The sequence below is a fragment of the Furipterus horrens genome, unplaced genomic scaffold (assembly GCF_987537825.1).
Source record: "Furipterus horrens unplaced genomic scaffold, mFurHor1.1.pri manual_scaffold_6, whole genome shotgun sequence".
Taxonomy (NCBI): domain Eukaryota; kingdom Metazoa; phylum Chordata; class Mammalia; order Chiroptera; family Furipteridae; genus Furipterus; species Furipterus horrens.
In genome coordinates this window covers 29,901,278-29,919,790 of record NW_028327176.1, presented here as the reverse complement: position 1 = coordinate 29,919,790, position 18,513 = coordinate 29,901,278, and the positions used below count along the sequence as shown (strand labels likewise).

Genomic DNA, 18,513 nt, shown 5'->3' with positions numbered 1-18,513 from the left:
TCTTTGGATCCAGGGTTAGCTATTCTCCAAAGGTGGCTCCCATGAGCCAGCCTTCTGACAGTCACGCCTGCTTAGTTCCTCCCACACTGACTCAGGGCTGTGCTATACAGTATTCTCTCACCTATCTCGGGTATTACATTTTAGGCACCTCACACGATAGGTGAAAACCGTGAAGTAGGAACCTTACATTTATTTATTTATATATATATTTAAGGCTTTATAGACCCTTCCCACACACTTATAAACTGTTCCCAGTCCCTTCTTAACCTTTCCCACTCTCTTATTAACCTTTTCCACACTTTTATAAACACTACTTATGTTCTTAAACATACTCTACACTCTTAAACCTACGTACTTTAACAACATGTATACAGTACCGCAAAATCCCGCAATATAGCCAAAAATCCATGCTAAATAATTAAATATAATATTTTAAAAAATCCCGTGATACAGTGAGGCCGTGATAAGTGAACCGCGATGCAGAGAGGGACTGCTGTAACTATAACCAGCAGAATGGGGCAGAGTGCAGCTGTGCCAGCTTCAGGACTAAGCCTTGGGAAGGCCTGGTAGCTTCCACTTTAGCACTTTTGGGGGCCCTGGGCTGTCTTGTAAGAAGTCTGGCTGCCTTGGAGACCCCAGGTGAAGAGAGAGAGGCTCTGAGACTCCATGGAGTGATAGAGAGGTCCAGCTATTCCAGCATAGCAGCTGAGCCCCAGCCTCTGGCCACACCATCCCAGAGAAGTGGGTGAGCCACCCTGGTCACATCCCACCTAGCCCAGCCCCAGATGATGGGCAGCTCAGCCGATACAACATGGAGCAAAAGAACCACTCACAGAACCCACAGGATTGTGAGAGGTGACAAAGTAATTGCTTAAACTGCTGCATTTTGGGGTGGTTTGTTACATAGCAATAGACAGCTGTAACAGTTCCCATGGACGCTCCGGTACAGATGGGTTTATTGGTTTGGGTCTCACATTTGGCAGAGGTGCTGAACTCCAGGGGATGAAACCTCCTGGAGACATTGCCCTAACCCAAAGGAGGGCCCTACTAGTGTGCTACCATGCACCACGCAGGGCCTGAGAAGATGTTCCTGAGTATTATGTCCCTTTGGTGCCCTTAATCTCATCTCACAACTGCTTCAATCTTTTTGTGTGCCAGTTTTTTCTGATCATGATACTCGTGATCCATTACTCCTACATTGGTATACAAAGGGAATACAGATCCCCCCCCACCCGCCCCCCCCCCCCGCCCCCCACCAGGTAGCACAAGAAGGAAGGAGACACACAAGAAAGAATACATTACCATCTTTGAGACTCAGGTTCTCACGGATCTCCTCGTGGTCACATGGATGAGTAAAGTCAAAAATACTGTGTCCTGTTAGCTCCACCTGTTTCAAAAAGCAAGGTTGGACTTCATTAGTCCTAACGCTGAAGTAGAAGATTCCAGGAGGAAGCTAAGTCACCTTCTGGATTTGGAGAGATCAGTGTTAGGTCCACAGGCATGCGGATTGAGGAGAGGGCTATCATCGATGTCAGAGCCTTGATTCACAAAGGCTGGCCTGTGAATCTAGTCGGCAGAGCTGTCCACGAGGATGGACACCAGCAATGCCAAACTTAACACCAGGTGGTGGGAGTGTGGGCCTGAGGCGTGTGGCCTGAGACCAGAGGGGGGGCAGGGTGACTCCATATAGGGTGAGGCTAGGATGTGATCAGAACCTTCCACTAATTTCTACCCACCAACAGAAACATTTTCCCTTTGAAGAGCCAGAGGAGGGTGTCACCTGTGTGAGTCCCATGAACTTGCTGATGTTTTCAGACAGAAAGATCATATCGCCATCTTGGGTCACCACGGCAATGAAACCCTCTAAGGCTTTCAGGTACAGGTTGTCCATCTGCTGGTCCGCCTCAGCTTCAGACTCATTTTCAGAGCAAACTGTAAAGAGACAGGGGGTGAATGGCCTATCTGATTGTGGTGTTAATGCAGATGTAACCGGCCTAGACGGAACTCTGCCAGGGATGGCGCAAAGGCATCAGGTAGACTTTTCTGGAAATGCATGCTGACAACCATATGACTGTCACGTGCCCAAATGGGGGGCATGGAGTGAGCACACAGGATCAGCGAATGTGCCAGAGTCACAGATGCTGCTATTTCTGCAGAGGAATAGAACAGGCCAGCCTTTAGAGTTAAGAGTTGAGCTACATAGAGTAGTATTTTGGTGGCTCCCGTTGTTTTGCTAAAATCATGGAACAAGAGGGGGGAAATTCTTTTCTCTCCACTGGTTCAGAAGGATAGCCTATGGGAGGGGACACCATCTGGGAATGGCCTCACACCACGCCCATGCCCACACCCACACTTGATCCCTGTTTACTTGGTGTCTGTTAATTATCTTACTAAGTAGCTAAACTGATGACAATGAACTGAAGGCCAGGTAGGGGTGATGCCTCTGACAATGTCAGTGCCCTCAGTTAACATCTCCATTTAAACACAGGCTTTAGGAGATGATGACCTAACTCGGAGCTTTCAAATTTCAGCAAGTACTCGGGTCCCCCAGAACGCTTGTTAACACAAGGATTTCTGGGCCCAGGACTGCTCTATAATTTGGGGGGGGGGGGGGCGGGGGTGCTCAGTGCAAAGTTAAAATGTGGGAACTCTTGTTGAAAAATTAAACCAAGCCCAAGACCCTTCTAAGTACAAGTCACACCCTCGCAAAGCGGGCTCCAGTGGGCCACATCCCCCTACTTCCTAACTCAGTAGGTCTCCAGTGGGGGCTGTGAATCTGCTTTCCTAGGAAGTTTCCAGGTGATGTCGAAGCTGCTGACAATAGGACCACAGATTGAGAACTACCACCTTAATTCAAGGTCCTACCAATGAGCCTAAAGCTGGGAAAATCAGCCAGTTTTGGCAGGTGGTGACCTATTCTGGGATGGATGATGGGAGGTTTTCAGCACCTTTTAAATCATACCCGATAGAGAGGTGACCACCTTCTCCAGACTGCAAGAGGCCAGCCCTGTGATTTCTGGCCTATGAAGAAGGTTTTTTTCCCTTAATTTCTTTGATCTCAGTGGCAACACTGACTTCAAAATCTGGAGTAATCCCAAGACAACCTTATTTGGGTTAACTAGGCCCAGAGGAAATAGTTCTGCTTAAAATTTCCTGTTTTTAACAGTTCCGACACAGCTAAACTGGTTTCCATCCATGCCCAATATGCTGGCTCCCAGGAGGTGGCGAAATTGGCTACAGCAGTTGGCTGGCTGGCTGGCTGGCTGCTGGGAGGGAGGGAGGGGGCGCTCAGGGGGCCACGAAACAGAACATCTTGGAACTGAGGTCAGAATAGCTAGAGGACCAGGAAGCCAGCAGGTGGGCCTCTGGGGTCCCGGGGACAGCCAGGTCTCTTTCCTCTGTGGAGCTCTTTGCTCCCACAACACCTGCTTATCCTCCTGAGGGCTTCTGAAGGAGTCTCGCCAGCTCCTTGTCAGCTTGGAGCTGAGGGTGAAAACGGTGGAGTAGAGGCAGACCTTCACGCAAGAGGCCCCGCTGAAGACTTCTCTGCATTTTTTTCCTGCTCGCTCCTCTGAGCATCTTCCCTAATGTCTCTTTAATCTCCAACTCAGTGTTAGGCACATGGGAAATTCACTCATGAACTATGCAGTTATTATGCTCCTACTATGCATGCGTCTGCCCTGTGTCACCAAGGGCTTCCCACTCTGTGCTCAGTCCTGCCGTAGGGAGTACAGGGATATGGGGAGAGGTAGAAGACCAACTCCTCCCCCACCCCAGGACTCTCCAATGGCAGTGAAGACAAAGGTGAACTGCTGTAAGGTTGCACAAGGGAGGGGGGACCCCTGGTGCCGAGGAAAGGGGAGCACAGCAGGTGCTCAATGAGCTGCCAGTGGGGGCCTCAAAATTTCCTTGGGGTCTTGGTCTCAGTTACTTGCTTCCCAAGACCCTTCAGAGCCTGACCCCAAAGAAGAGGGGCAGGTCACCAAAATCAGAGGTCTTTTGCTGCGATGAAGCCTGCTCAGCTCTGCTCAGCCCAGGGAGCACAAGATTCTTTAATGCTAAAAATAGCCCCTGTAAACAGGCTTTGATGACTCCCCACAGCCAGGATATGCGCGGGCTGAGGTTTCGGAGCACTTTTTCCGGAGCATCGCTCATTTCCTTCAGGCAGCACCACCCGTGTGGGGCGGGACCCCAGGAGCACTGGGAGGAGTGGGCAGAGTGGTGGGGCAGATACTCCTGGCCGGGGCTCTGAGACCAGGCGGTCACAAGGTGCTGCTGCTGGTTAGGATGCATTTTTATTCTACCAGTGTCCTTCTCCCTCTCTGTTTTCTATTCTGAGCGGTTCCAGCACGAATTTGACTGTTCCGACCGAAACAGTTCAGATGTGCTCAGCAGACAATCACCACTTAGTGATCATTGCAGGCTTTCCTTTTAAATCCATTTCTGTCCCCCAGCTTTCCCAGGGCCAGACACCCCCTCCCCCTGATTCCTGGGGGTACTGACTGCGAGAACAGTCTCAGTCGCCACAAGGAAATTGTTTTTGGATCACTTACTGGATCATTAGCCATACATGTACACTCCACCATTACCAGGTGGTAGGTTTGGGCTAACCCTCACATCTTTGGCAGAAGGCACTGGTTTTATCTGACCTTGCTGGCCACCCAAAGGGCCTTGAAAGTCCGCCCTTAGAGGGTCATTCTTTTGTTCTGTACATAACTTACTATCCTATCTTACTTCTCTGTGTTAACCTTCATAAGCTGTAACACAGGACTGGGGTGAACAAATACCTACTGATTGACCAGATCCTTCTTTGGTTTAAGTTTTAAGAAAATGACCTGAACAAGGTCAGCATCTCTAGAACAGATTATACATTAGCTGCTCTTAGATATTAACGTCCTAGCATGAACCAGCTTATCAGCTCCTCTGCAAACAGGAGAGAAAAAGGCCTTAGTTCGGAGAGTGAATGGGGCAAGGGAGGGGGAGTAAAAAAGCAGGGAGTGAAACCCTAGGAAAATAATTCTGAAAGTGACACACCAGAAACCGTATCTGCCTCCGCAACTTTCACCCTTTGGGTCCACTTTTCCTGCACGAAAAGCTCACAGTCATAATCTCTTATTAAGACTGAGGTCTTCCCTGAGCAAATGCCAATGAATCAATAATCAACCTGACATTTCTCTTTAGAAAACTTGCTTCATGTGAACCTCCAGTTCTCATATAAAATGAATTTGATTTCACCACATAGGAGTGTGGGGAAGTAAAAAATCCGTTTTACGGTGAGAAGCCAATTTTGCATATTTACTGCTGTGCAGTGCCCTTCACATGCAGCAGTGACCCTGACTTGGTCACAGTGTGTGGAACTCATCTTGAAAGAGGATTTAAGACAATCAAGTGGTATTTCCACCGATGTTCCCGTCAGAGTGTGTTCTGTTCTCGGCCCAGCGTGGAAGCTAATATCATAAAGCTATTGTTTCAGTTTGCTTCCTGTGATACAAATCTCCATCGGCAGCTCAGACTCCTAGCCTGAATTTCTTAGCGCTGAGGTTTCCTCTCCAACATTCCCACACAGAACAGCCTACTGTGAAAATCAAAGGGAAACGTGTTACTAAGTAAAGAATAAACTTTTCTAAAGCAAAACCTGGCCTTTTTTAGCCTTTTGAACTCTGAGGTATGCAACTAGCTATTTCCTATTACAAAATGAACCAACATCAGCACTCACCTTTGTTAGAAATGTTTCAATAATGAATCTGTTTTGACTTGGAAAAGCTTGGCAACTGCATTTTGACAGAAATTGCTGAAAGGCAGGTAAGAGAATAGTATTCTTATAGTATAGTTATTATATATTATTTATATGTACTTATTATAAGTCAGTTTACTTGTTCATGGTCATTTTGATTTCTAAGCTATAACTTATCAAGAGCCTAATATGTGGCAGGCAAGAGGATGCGGGTTTTTCTATCCATTCTCTCAATCCTCCAACAGCAACACTTAGCACTCTTATCCCCTTTGTACAGATGAGGAAAGTCAAGCTCAGAGACAGTAAAGAGGTTTCTGCGAGGTTGCAGAGAAAGAAGGCGGCCAGACTGAAGTTCCAACAGAGGTCTGTCTGCCCACAAGTCCTCACTCCTTTTCACTGAGCCACCTGTGCTGAAAAAGCAAAAATATGACAAGAAAAGAAAAAGATCCTGTCTCCTACACAATTCCCGGAAATAATTTCAACAACTGGCTGAGGGAACGGGTGGCAGGAGACTAGAGAAAGGGGGTTTTGAAAGCCATCTCTCTTCTCCACCCCCGATGACACTTGTTTTATGAGAACTGCTCCTTCGAGGACACCAGGACCAGATCGCTTGTCATCCTTTGCTGTCATTTCTTACCTGGGGACAGAGAGGACCAGAGCTGGCATGCTGAGGACTCGGTCTGGTCTGGGGCTGAGCCCCACCAGAGGGCAGGCAGTTTGCGCCCACAAGCTGCGACAGCTCCCGAGCGGGGATGTGTGAGGTCATGCTGTGGCCGCTCTGGTCCTATCTCCCTTAGCGTGTCTGGCATACAGGGGGTTCATGTCAACACAGATGCGAGCAGACATGCTGAGATGGTTCACGGTCCTCTGCAAATCACCCTCTGAACTATTGAGAGGCTCACATATGGGGGAAGATGGAAAACAAGGCCGTGACCAGGAGAAAGAACAGAAACGCCGAATGTGTGAGGACCTCCTCCCACCCCATGGCTCAGGGTTGGCCCGAGGCCCCTCCATTTAACTCTGATTCCCCCGCCTTTTCGCTCCTTTTCCCCACATACCCTTGTCAACATCTTCACCTGACCAGGTGTACAGAATGCTCCCGCCCTCCTGGGCCTGTCTTTCCCATGGACCAAGATTCAGAATGACTGGTCTTCCTGATGCAGACTCACTGTGTGCTGAATGTGTGACTTTGCACAACCTTAGCTTTCCTGTACTTCACATTTCATCATCTGTGAGATGTGCTACATGTCCAAATCCAATCAGAGAGGTATCCCAGGGCTATAATATGACCCCTTTGGGGGGTCTCTGTTGGTGGTGGAAGGAAGCAATGATTAATGCAAAGGAATTAAAGTCTAAGAGCAGAATTTCAAGTACCAGGAAGTCGAGAAGACATTTCTGGATATTGAAAAGGGTCTTTATCCAGTCATTAAATCCTCCGCTGCCTACTCTGTGTAAATGTAAAGGTGACCCCACCACTACCAGACACGGCCCTCACCTGTCCAGGAAGATGAACCTTTTTAATAGAAAGGTATACATGTTCCCTGAGATGGCATCTCCAGGTCTTTCTTACACTTCAGCCCATCATCCCCTCTTTCTGTGGTGCGTATCATACGAAACTGCTGGAGCTCTGCATTGTTTTTTTGGAAGTATTTTCCAGAGCATGTCTTTGCCCTTAGTTTTCCCCTCCTGCTTGCACTTTTCCAAGATTTCTTAGATTTGCAGCACAGAGTGAGTCCTCTGGCCCTCGGACCCACTGAGCTGTCATCCTATTTTCTGAAAGTCTTTCCCCCATATCCTTCCTGTGCTCCAGGGCCCAGAATAGCACATGTCACTCTGGCCTCCCAGCCTCACACTGGATTCCCTTTGCTCAGGGTTTCCTTCCCAGAATAGCCACTTCATAACAGGATGGCAGAATCCACCCGGCTCCAAGGCACTCGGCTCACTCAGGAAAACTGAAAACCAACCACCAAAGAACCTTCCCGTCCCTGCCCGCCTCCCTCGTGCTCACTACCTTGGATGCTGCCCACCTGTATGTAGTGCCACAACAGGCAAGGAAGGACATGGCCCACTGCCCCGCTTCCTTATGAGGAGATGGACAGACTAAATGGGAATGTCACATAGGACCTAAAACTGGGAAACTCCTCAGGCCACCTCTTTTTGGTCAGGACTAACAGGAAACAGCTTCATGAAGACTAAATGTTGAAAAAAAATTGTTTTGTGAACTTCAGACTTGCAGAGATACCAGGGAGGGTGAGAATGAGTGGGTTTCATGGGGAGGTTATCCATCAAAGTTTCCCCATTGTGAATGAGTGTGGCTGGGTCAGGTGCCTTACAGACAGCATCTCTGTTAATTCTCACCAACACCCTGTGCAATATGTGTTTTTAACCCCTTTTTACAGTTGAGAAGCCCAAGAGCAGAGACACCAGATAATTTGCCTGGCATACTGGCTATGGGAAAAAGACCATATGGACACACCTCTGCCCTTCTGGAGAAGGCAGTTGGAAGATAAGCACTAAAAAATACTTCCTAAGGATAAAGTCTGGAGTGGAGTGTAGGTCACATGGCCAGATGGAAAGGCAACTGAGAGGTGAGCAAATGCTGCATTGTTCTCCCAGCCTTCTCTCTCCTCCTTAGCATCCAGGGGCCCATGGGTTTCCACGGTCCCATCATCTCATGGCTGTATTCGCTGTAAAGGTCACTGCTGGGAAGGACATGTGTAACACGAAGGGATGAAGCACTAACAATAGTGTTGCCATGGGGGGGAATCCCTGGGTGGGGACTCTGGCACAATGGAGCCTCCCGGGGGTGTCTACCAGCCTCACCTGAGGACAGGAGCTTGTGTGTTCGCAGGAAGCTGATAGCCAGTCGCATGATGGAGGCCTTGTCCAGGTGGGAGCTCACGCTGTGGGGCAGGGGCAGTTCGTGGGCCAGCTCGTAGAAGACCTCGGTCTCCTTGCTTCTCCGGCACCTCGCTGCATCCCGAGACTTCTCCTTCCTCCTCTCTGAGCTACTCCTAGATTGAGAGAGAAGGGGTTAGTCCCTAAAACATCACTCTCATTCTATCACGCCCCTGACCAAGACACCCGGAGGGCCCCCAACTCATGCATGGTACCACCAAACTCTCACGCTGAGCCAATACGGGCTCCCAGCAGCCGTCCCAGCCACACAACCCACTTTTTCTATTGTCAGTTCTGCTCTTGCGCGCTCGTGTCTTCTTATCTGCCTGCCTCCTCCTGCGTGCCCACGATGTGCTAGACAGGGCTTCACAGGGGTGGTGTTTGAGCAAAGACTTGCCAGTTAAGTTCATCCACTGGCAATGCCTTGGACCTGGGCCTGGGTTACCTTGGGCCTGAGGTGAATGTGCAGTGAAGGGGAGGGAAGTAAGGGGAAGCTATGGCCAGTGACCCAGGGGGCTGTGTCAGGAAACTGGAAAACAAGGTGAGAAACTGCTTCAAGGTTCCCCTTCTAGAGACAATGCACTTAGGAAAAAAGTAAGCCCGGTACTGGACCTTAGAGCGATTTTGTATCGGAGAGTTATTTCCATGCTAAAAATTGAAAATGCTGTTAGAGCCCAAGAAGAACAGGCAGCCAGACACATGTTAGTCTGGTGTCCCCAAGTGCACACCTGCCAAAGGTTACAGAGGAGTGAGCACGTGTTTTCTTCCTATAGCTGCCAGCACAGGGTTATGAGCCTGTCCCCCGCTCATTTTCCTCTTCTTTGTAGGACAAGGGAAGAGATGACACACACCCAAACCTGCCTCTTTGAGGAAGTTCTAACAAAATCTTGGGTCTTCTTATAAAGCCCATATACCATTCTAACAGGGGCAAGTTAAAAGCCAGACTCTCTGTGTCAAAATTCTAACTTCTCCCCTTGCCAGCTCTATACACTCAAATTAGTTAAACTGCTTAGCCTCAGTTTTCTCCTCTGAAAAATGGTCAGAATAGTACTCATAACCCAAAGAGTTATTGTGAGAATTCAGTATGACAATTTATGTAAAATCTTTAGCACCAGGCCTACCCCAACTGGAAGCAATCAATATTAGCTAATATTAATAATAAACCTGTCCATGAAAAGATGAACACAAGAGTAAAAACATCATAAAAATATACGGTACAACCTGGTTTTCATAGAAATATGTAATAGTTCTTACATTTTATATTAGAAAAAGTCTAGAAATATAATAAAATAATAATGATTATTTCTATAGCTATCACGTATATCGTGCTTACTATATTACAGGTACTACATTAAGCACTACTACTTGAGCTTCTTTAATTCTTACAACTACCCCTGGAAGTCTTTATTATTATAATCTCTAATTTACATATGAGGAAATGGGTCCACAGATGCTAATTTACTGAGCTTCTCAGCAAGTGAGCGAGGAGGCGGGGCTTTGCACCTGTGGCAGGTGGACCCCAGAATCCAGGGTCTTAACCAAAGTGCTAACAAAAATGTTAGCAGTTTCAAGTTAGTGAGATTAAGGTGGATTTTTTTTTTTTTTACTTCATGCTTACCTGTATTTTCTTACATTTCTATAAATAGCGTGTATTGCGTGGTTTATAAACAAGTTTGCTTTTTTAAAAAAGTGTTCAATGCCGTTCATGACCCTCAAGGCCTCATCCCACCGGCTCCAGCTCACTCCCTCTGTCCTCCCATCTGAGATTTCCAAACCAGGGGCTGCTGTTCCTTTTGGCTGGCTTTGCATCCTGTTATCTGGACAGATAATCAGTATTTTGGGATTCATGGAATGTTGACATGCCTTTCAAATCTTTCAAGATCTGAGGCAGGGGCACTGTTTTGACTTTACAACATGTTTCATTTTAAAAAGCAGAACTTCCAGCTCCCTGGATGGATTAAACATCATTTACTCAGACTGCAGAAAGAATGTCCCATAGCTGTTGATGGTCAAGAAGAACCTTCAGAAAAACTGTGAAATGGATGACACCTTTTCCCGGTCCTACTCTCTTCTATGTTCTCTTTCCCCAACCCCTGTTCCTGCTCCCCCCCCCCCCCCGACTTCCACTGCGCAGAACTCTCTCCATTGCACCCCACCCATCCCCACCCTCTCAGATCTGCCCTGGTTACTGTATTGCTTTTGTGCCAGACTTTTAATGACAGTTTATATATTACTTTCCCCCATTTGCATTTTAATCCAGGACGCTGACTGTTGAGCAAAAGCAGTTGTCCAAGGTTTCCAAGCCTCCTGGCACAGGAAGTAAGGGTGGGGAGGGGACTGGACGCTCAAACTGTACACATCGTGCCTCTGAGCCATGAGAGCTAGCATCCTGGATGCTGGATTCCATCCTCCAGTGCCAGTCCTTGCACTCCCTGACAAAAGCAACATCAACGTATGACCAGACATTAGGGGCATCCAGAGAAGCCATCCTGCCATGGAAAATATCCCCAGGACAGGCTGTGACATTAACGGCAACATCTGCAGGCACAGAGCTTCCCTTTGCCACTGTCCCTTCCTCCGCATGGAAGAGCAGACCAAGCAGAGTGAACCAGGGAGAGGAAAGGCAGTCTGGAGTCGGTGCTCTATCTGGCAATGGCATTTGACATTTGGGTCTTACTACGTTCTCTGAACCGTGTAAATATTTCTTGACACCCACTTCAGTGTCTGGCACTACCCCAGGTACCTTACACATATTACCTCATTGTAGTCCTTCTAACAACACAATATGGTAGGTATTGTGAGCACAATTTACACATGTGGAAACTGTGGCTCAGATATAATATGTAAGTTTCCCAAGGTCACAAAGAAAATGTCTGCATAAGCCCTTGGAAACTGTAAGTGAGCAGACACTTAGAAGTCCTGAGAAACCTGGGTGCTCCCTAATTCCACCTTTTCAACCTACATGTGGGATGGGTGAGGCAGGCGTTGCTGCTGCCCCACTTCACAGATATGGAAACTGAGGTCCGCCTCAGTAGTGTGACTAATGAAGAGCCATCCAGCTAATTAGTGGTAGAGCTAGAGCTAGAATTCATTTCTTCCGAGGCCAAAACATTTCCCACTGCTTAATGGTAGGAGATAATGGCTTTAGCAAGAAATTTTTAAAAAGCAGCAACATCTTAACATTTAGAAAAAGAAGATTGAGAATATCACGCAGACTCTTGGTTCAAAAGTCATGAGCTCCATCTGAGCTACCTTGTTTTCACAGTTGCACTCTGGAGACTAACCTGACTTTAATTAAATTATCTAGTTAAACTTGACACAGCCCAGAGATATCTGTCTAATGTTGACTCTTGGAAGAACAGACAACAATGTATAACACTGCCATGATTTAGTTAGCAACACTAAAGAACAAGTATTATTAACGCTAAGTGTGAAGGTAAGGCACCCCCCAGCCCTTACCCCAAGCGCAACTGATGCATATACAGTCTTTCTCACACAATTTATCACAGGTTATGTCTCTTAGCAAATAGAACAGGGGGCTGGATGTTAGGAGGACTGATGTTTTAATATATTGCTCACAAGGCTATCTATCTAGCTACCTGGTTTGGAACAAGAAAAAGCATTCTCTGTAGCCTGATAGCCTCTTCTGTAAAATGGGAGAGATCCCATGCCTTATTTGTCAGGATCAACTGAGATGAGTGTAGAAGGCGTGGAAGTATCCTCGCTCTATTGCACTTCACCTCATTCCACTTCAAAGATGTTGCATTTTTTTACAAATGAAAGGCAAGACTCTCCATAAGCAAAGGTTACGACTCACTTTATTCCGATACTCATTTTGTTGTGTCCTGCAACTGAACCCACAATATGTCTGAAATATGTACTAGAAAGCTCTCCACAAATGAAAACCATCATGACAGATAATAATAATTCCATTATCTGGCTAATATGAGTATTAGTCACATTCAGACAGATATTTTATCCTAACTGTTCCAAATCATCAGAAAAGACTCAAATATATTTCTTACTCCAAATTGTTTTTTTGACAAAGTCGCAGCTCCTGTCTTTCTTAGTGACCTCTGGGTGGTCCTACACAATATTTTGTATATGGAACACACAACGTAAACCTGGCCCTGGGTAAGCGGGCCCCTCACGCAGACGCAGAAGTGTTTACTGAGCTCTGTGCTAGACCTTGTAGAACTGTAGAGTGAATAAGACATACATTCCTTGTTTTCGAGGAGAATGCAGTCTAGATAGGGAGCCAACAACTTGAAACATCTCTATTAACTACAGAAGTACAAACAATAACACTACAGGTGGTTAAGATAAGAAACAAACTGGTGTGAGTAAACAAGGTCTGGGAAGGCTCTTCAGGGCTGCAGGATTTCAGCTGATCGTAGAAGGACAAATAACAATACCTTTATGGTATTTGCAGGGTTCAGAGAACACTTTTTGTTTCTAGATGTGTTATCTCATGTGAGTCTCACAACAACCCTAAGAGATAGGAACTATTATTCCCATATAATAGGTGAAGAAGTGGAGATTTAGAGGGATTAAGTAACTTACTCACAGATATTGTCTCCAACCTAATTCTTCTGGGTCCAGGATCAAAGGTTTCTCCACCGGCAGCAAGGAAACTGTTGCTTATTGTATAACCTCCAAATGCACAGTGCTGTGTTAGACACTTCCCCATAAACTGGATGTTCACATACAGGGTAGGAGGAAGAAGAGGGTTAACATCTGAAGAAGAGCCCTGACCTGGTGGCTCAGCTGGTTGGATAGTTGTCCTATACACTGGAAGGTTGTGGGTTTGATCCCTGGTCAGGGCACATCCCTAGGTTGTGGGTTCAATGCTGGGTCCAGTCCGGGTGCGTATGGGAGGCAACCAATCAATGTCTCTCTTTCACCGACCCCTCTCCCTCCTTCCCTTTCTCTCTCTCTCAAATCAACAAAAATATATCCTAGGGAGAAGATTTTTTTTTAAAGTACACACAAATTTATACTTAAGTCCCCCCAACTTGGAAACTCAAAGTCTGAAACACTGGATCCCAACTAAGGGAAGTAACCGCTTAAGGACCAGACAGCCAGTCAAAGGCAAAACAGAACTGACTGTCTTGAAGCTCCAGCAGGTGTATGCTACCATTCAACCAGGAAAAGCCTCTTGACCCAACGCTTCAGTATCTTAAAAATGTCTCCTTAACTTTTGCATCATTGTTCCAAGATGGAACAATTATCAGCTCTTGGGCAAGATTATCCCGGTTTCTGACTTCCAGATGAGCACAGCCTGGTGGGGCCTCCAAGACATCACCAGCTGCACCAGTGGGGTTGGTTGCTTACGAGCTACAGTGTGATCAGGACCCCTGCGCTTAATGCCTGTGGGTCATCAGGATACCAAAACTATTGGATTGGCCAAAAAGTCTGTTTAGTTTTTTCTGTAAAATAAAAGACACATTTTTTAAGTTGACCAATAACTTTATTGATTTGGATATTATGAGTATATCAGCTATCTCTTGCTATTGGCTTCTAGTGGGTAGAGGCCAGGGGTGCTGTTAAAACACCTTTCCAATGCATAAGACAGCCCCACAGCAAAGACGTATTTGGCCAACATGTCAATAGTACCAAGAAACTTTGCAAACATTTGTATAATCACAGCAGCTTCTCCATACACTGCACAAATCTTTTCTTTGCATTTAAGTTGCTTTTTCACTTTTCTTGAAATAATAAAGCATAATGTGTCAAAAATGTTGCATATTTTCTTCCATCTTCAATATTAAAATGGCTGCACAAAAATTCACCAATTTTGATTTTTTTAAATGCACGCTGATATGACAGCTCTCATAATACAATCTAATTGTTAAGAATGAAGTTAAAGATAACTAAGCATGACTAGAGCCATCATATGGAAAAAACTAAATGAACTTTTTGGCCAACCCAATATATATTTGTTACCTATAAGGTTTCAGAAGGCTTAGAAGCATCTGGGAGAGAGGCTGAAGCTAATTTAACCCATTTTAGATGAGTCTATTGGTTGATGGTGAAATTCTAAGCAGGTATCAATTTGTAAGGGCTGTGAATGGAGAAAATGAAGGTAAAATGTAATTAGGAGACACTCTCATGACCCCTCAGTGAGGCTGTGCAGCTGCTGCACAAAGGCTATCCGAGCCTCAGGTCCCAGAGATCGGGACAAATGGCTGGCTCACACACAGAGTGGGTGGTTGCGTTGGGGATTAAATCAGAGTGGAACCAAAGCCAGCGCTTCTCAGTCCTGGCTACTCCCTGGAATCATCAGAGGAGCCTTAAGAATCGATGCCTGGGTCCTCCGTGGACCGCTGTGGAACAGGTCTAGGGTGCAGCCTGAGCATCAGGGGTTTAAAGCTGCCCGTGTGATTCTCCAGTGCAGCCAGGCTGGAAATTACAGCTGCGAAGCAGTCAGCTTCAAAAGAACAAGCCCCCCCGCCCCCACCTTCTTTTTTGGTAGAAGTGGAAGGAAACAAATTGATTGAGCACTGGGACCTAGGTATGTTTCATAAACAACTTCATTTGATTCTCACTTAAATTATGCAGTTTTTCCTTCCATTTCTGGTTTTCAGCTTTAGCCTACAGCAGAACCACCTGGGGGCTTATTAAACCACAGGTTTCTGACGGTGTGATCACATGCCTTTGGAGGACTGACACCCAGCCTGCTTCATAAACCTAACTATACTCTTTCCCTCTGAAATACACTGTGTCCATATTCACTACAGCTAGCAAATCTGGAGTCACCATCAAAAACCAAACAGTTATTTATCTGGGAGCGCAGGTGACTTTCACTGTACCAGATGCTGTAACTGACAGAAGGAGGCGAAAATAAGGAGGGGAAAATAAGGAGGCAGGGGTTTGAATACTTGCCACTTAACAGGCAGCTGCCCCTCAAAATAGCCACGTTGGGAGGAGGTACAAACTTCACTCCCAATAAGTGGCCATTGTACTAAGTATTTTGGGAGCTCTTTTCAGAATTAGTTCCAGACCCATACAAGAAAATCAGGCATAACACTTCATAAAACATACTTCATTTTAGACCCCAAACAATATTATCCCATTTACCCACCCCCTTTGTCGCCAGACTTGGCTATGGATGGGATTTGGTTGCTTGAAAAACTAAAATGTGCCCTCAGAGATAAGGCCTGCCACAATGAAGGTTTTCAAAAGAATGGTCTTTGGCTCTGAAGGCAATTTGAAAGGAAGGGCAAAACTTTTAGAAGAGGGTGGTGCATGGGTGACCAGCTTTCCGGGGACGGTCTCATGTCTGTCCAAAGGCAGTGGTGATTAACAGGGCAATCTAATAGGGGAAGAAAAGGCATGCACACAGGCCAGCCAAATTCGCAAATTCAAGAGGAACCGAGCAGATCAAACACACCTGGACAAGGGGGGAAAAGCATCGATACACTTTAATATGAAAGCAGGTAAGGGGCAGAGTCTCTCCTGAAAGAGACCACAGCTCAACTGGGAGGTAAGACTAGTATAGTATATTGAAAGTCCGAAAAGAGGAATATAAGAGGAGGTGAGGGCTGGGGTGGCTACTACAGGAATGGATGTTTTCACTCACCCCATCCCTGAAGGAGGAATCCTGAAAAGTGTCTCATAGCTCAATACCTCAACCTTCCAAGCTCCCCTCCTCTGGGGCTGCGCCGCCCCCCACACCCCCTCACTCTGATGGCCTGTGCCCCTGGAGGGAGGGCCTGGACTGCATTCAGAGCTGACAGTAATGTCAGAGGCCCACCCAGCACAGCCCTCTAATGGTCAATTCTGCTTCGGGCCCTCTGGAGATGCTTATCTGTGGCCTTCTCTGCTCCAGGCAGCCTCCAAGAAGAGAGCCGCAGATCCAATTACTGAGCAGCCCCACAGGGCTCCAGATCACCCAGCTCCTTGCATAATTGGAGGACAGGTGCAGTCCCCAGCCCAGCTGGGAGAAGTCGTGCGTGTGCAGGGGTAACAGTGACACAGGTCCCTGTGCTTAGCTTCACCAAGGCCAAGTGTTAGCAGGGTTCTCTTTATTCAACATGTTAATGGATGCTACCACTTTACACTTGTATCCCTCATGATAAAACACTTAATACATAAATCTGTAAATCTTACTCAGCAGGATAGAAAGAGCAGGTATCACGATTCCCATTTTAGAGATGAGGAAAATTGAGGCTCAGAACAGTAATGGGAATGTGTGGAGTTGGAGCAAAACTCTTGAGCTCTGACTATTTCAAGGACACATGAACAGAGAGCCCATTGCCAACCAGCGTGAGACGTGTCACACCGTTGGAAATACAGACCTTCACCATGCATGACCACCTCATAACCTAGTTTATCTTAACAGATCACTTCCTTTGTTAAAAAGGGTTATGGTGGAAATAAGAGCAATACATATTTAGTGTAGGCAACTGTGAAAATACAGAAAGGCATAAAGATAAAAATGGAAATCCCATTGGATTTATGGCTTTTTACTTAACATTTTATCATATTTTAAAGAACTCTTTAAACATTTATAACAGCCAGCAATAGCTTGCTGTGTGGGTGGATTATAATGCACTTGACTGTTGTTCAGATACGGTTTCCAATTTCTAGCTGTTACAAAGAATACTATGATGTCTACCTTTTTATCAGCTGTTGCATTTTAAATTATTATTTATAATACAAGATGGCATGTATCCACTTGCTCCCAGCTCCCCACCGCTTTCTCACAGCGACGCCCTGGGAAGTGGGGGAGGTGGATTTGGCAGCACCAGCGCCTCAAGACCGCGGCTGCTGTGACTGAGTGAGGAGCCCGGAGCTGGGGAGGCAGACAGAGGCGGGCGCGGGGAGGCAGGCGCCCAGGCTGCGCACACCATCTCAGCCACTTTCCCTGCCCTGTCGCCGGCTCCCGCAGGCTTCCTCCTTCCCTCGCGCAATACCCAGGTTAAAGCACCTGAACACAAATGACCACCTACTGAAATTGGAGAATCCAGTTCTGTGAAGATGGTCACGCTTGTTTATCAGCAGGACCTCACGCCCAGTGTAAAAGTAAAGTTTCATTCCATCTGCCTCAAACCCCACCCTTCCCAGGGCCCTGATGGGGGACACTCAGTGGCACGTGCGCCCACGAGGAGGGGAGGACAGCGAGCAGCCACAGCGTGTGTCTGCCTGTCCCTCCGTTGTTCTCCCTGGCCTCTGATGCCTGCCCCTGCCCAACCCCGACGCTGTGCAGACTCCAGCTGACGGAATACAGACCCCCAGCAAGCTGACAGGCTGCAGCTGCGGCAGCTGGGAGAGAACCACGTGCAGCACTTGCAGACTGACCAAGAGCTCTCATCTCACTGCCTCTGATTCCATCCTGAAACGATCATGTGAGGGAGGTATGGCCCCATCCCTGTTTCACACATGAAGAAACAAACCACAGGATGTTAGTGACATGCCCAGTGGCACCCAGTGATGGTACCAGCACTCACACCTATCCTTTGACCCTGAGTCCCACATTAAATCCCATATTCTTTATGGAAATTGGGCAATTTCTCCCAAAACAAACGTAGACAGGTCCCTCTTGCAGCATCAAAAAGTTTAGCTGAGCTGGCTCTATTGTTGGGGGCTGGGGGCAGGCAGTCTTTTAAGACACTACTTGATGAGCTCTTGATCTGGGAAGCAGCAAAGGAGGTTTCCTGGTCCCCTTCCTGCCGTAGCTCAGCCCTCAATTGAGGAACCTTTTCTTTTTTTTCTTACTTTCCTAGCAGAATCTACAGATGCCACAGGTTAAGTGTTTCATTTTCACTAGGCCGTTTTCTTTGGTGCCCCTTCCCTGGGCTTGAGGCTCTTTCCCCACACCCAAGCTCTGACCAGGTCTGATTGGAGGTTTGCCTTCTTCAGGGCTTTTACCCATCAGC

General features: G+C 46.9%; 1 protein-coding gene across 1 annotated transcript in view; it reads right to left on the bottom strand.

Moving 5' to 3' along the window:
• Window positions 1–18,513, bottom strand: part of EPAS1 (endothelial PAS domain protein 1) — an 82,203-nt gene that overhangs the window by 27,456 nt on the left and 36,234 nt on the right. Inside the window, exons 2-4 of the mRNA XM_090281243.1 lie at window positions 8,558–8,748; window positions 1,781–1,932; window positions 1,303–1,387 (exon numbers count right to left, since the gene is read on the bottom strand). Coding sequence (XP_090137369.1) covers window positions 1,303–1,387; window positions 1,781–1,932; window positions 8,558–8,748 — 428 coding nt within the window. The remainder of the gene's footprint in view (window positions 1–1,302; window positions 1,388–1,780; window positions 1,933–8,557; window positions 8,749–18,513) is intronic.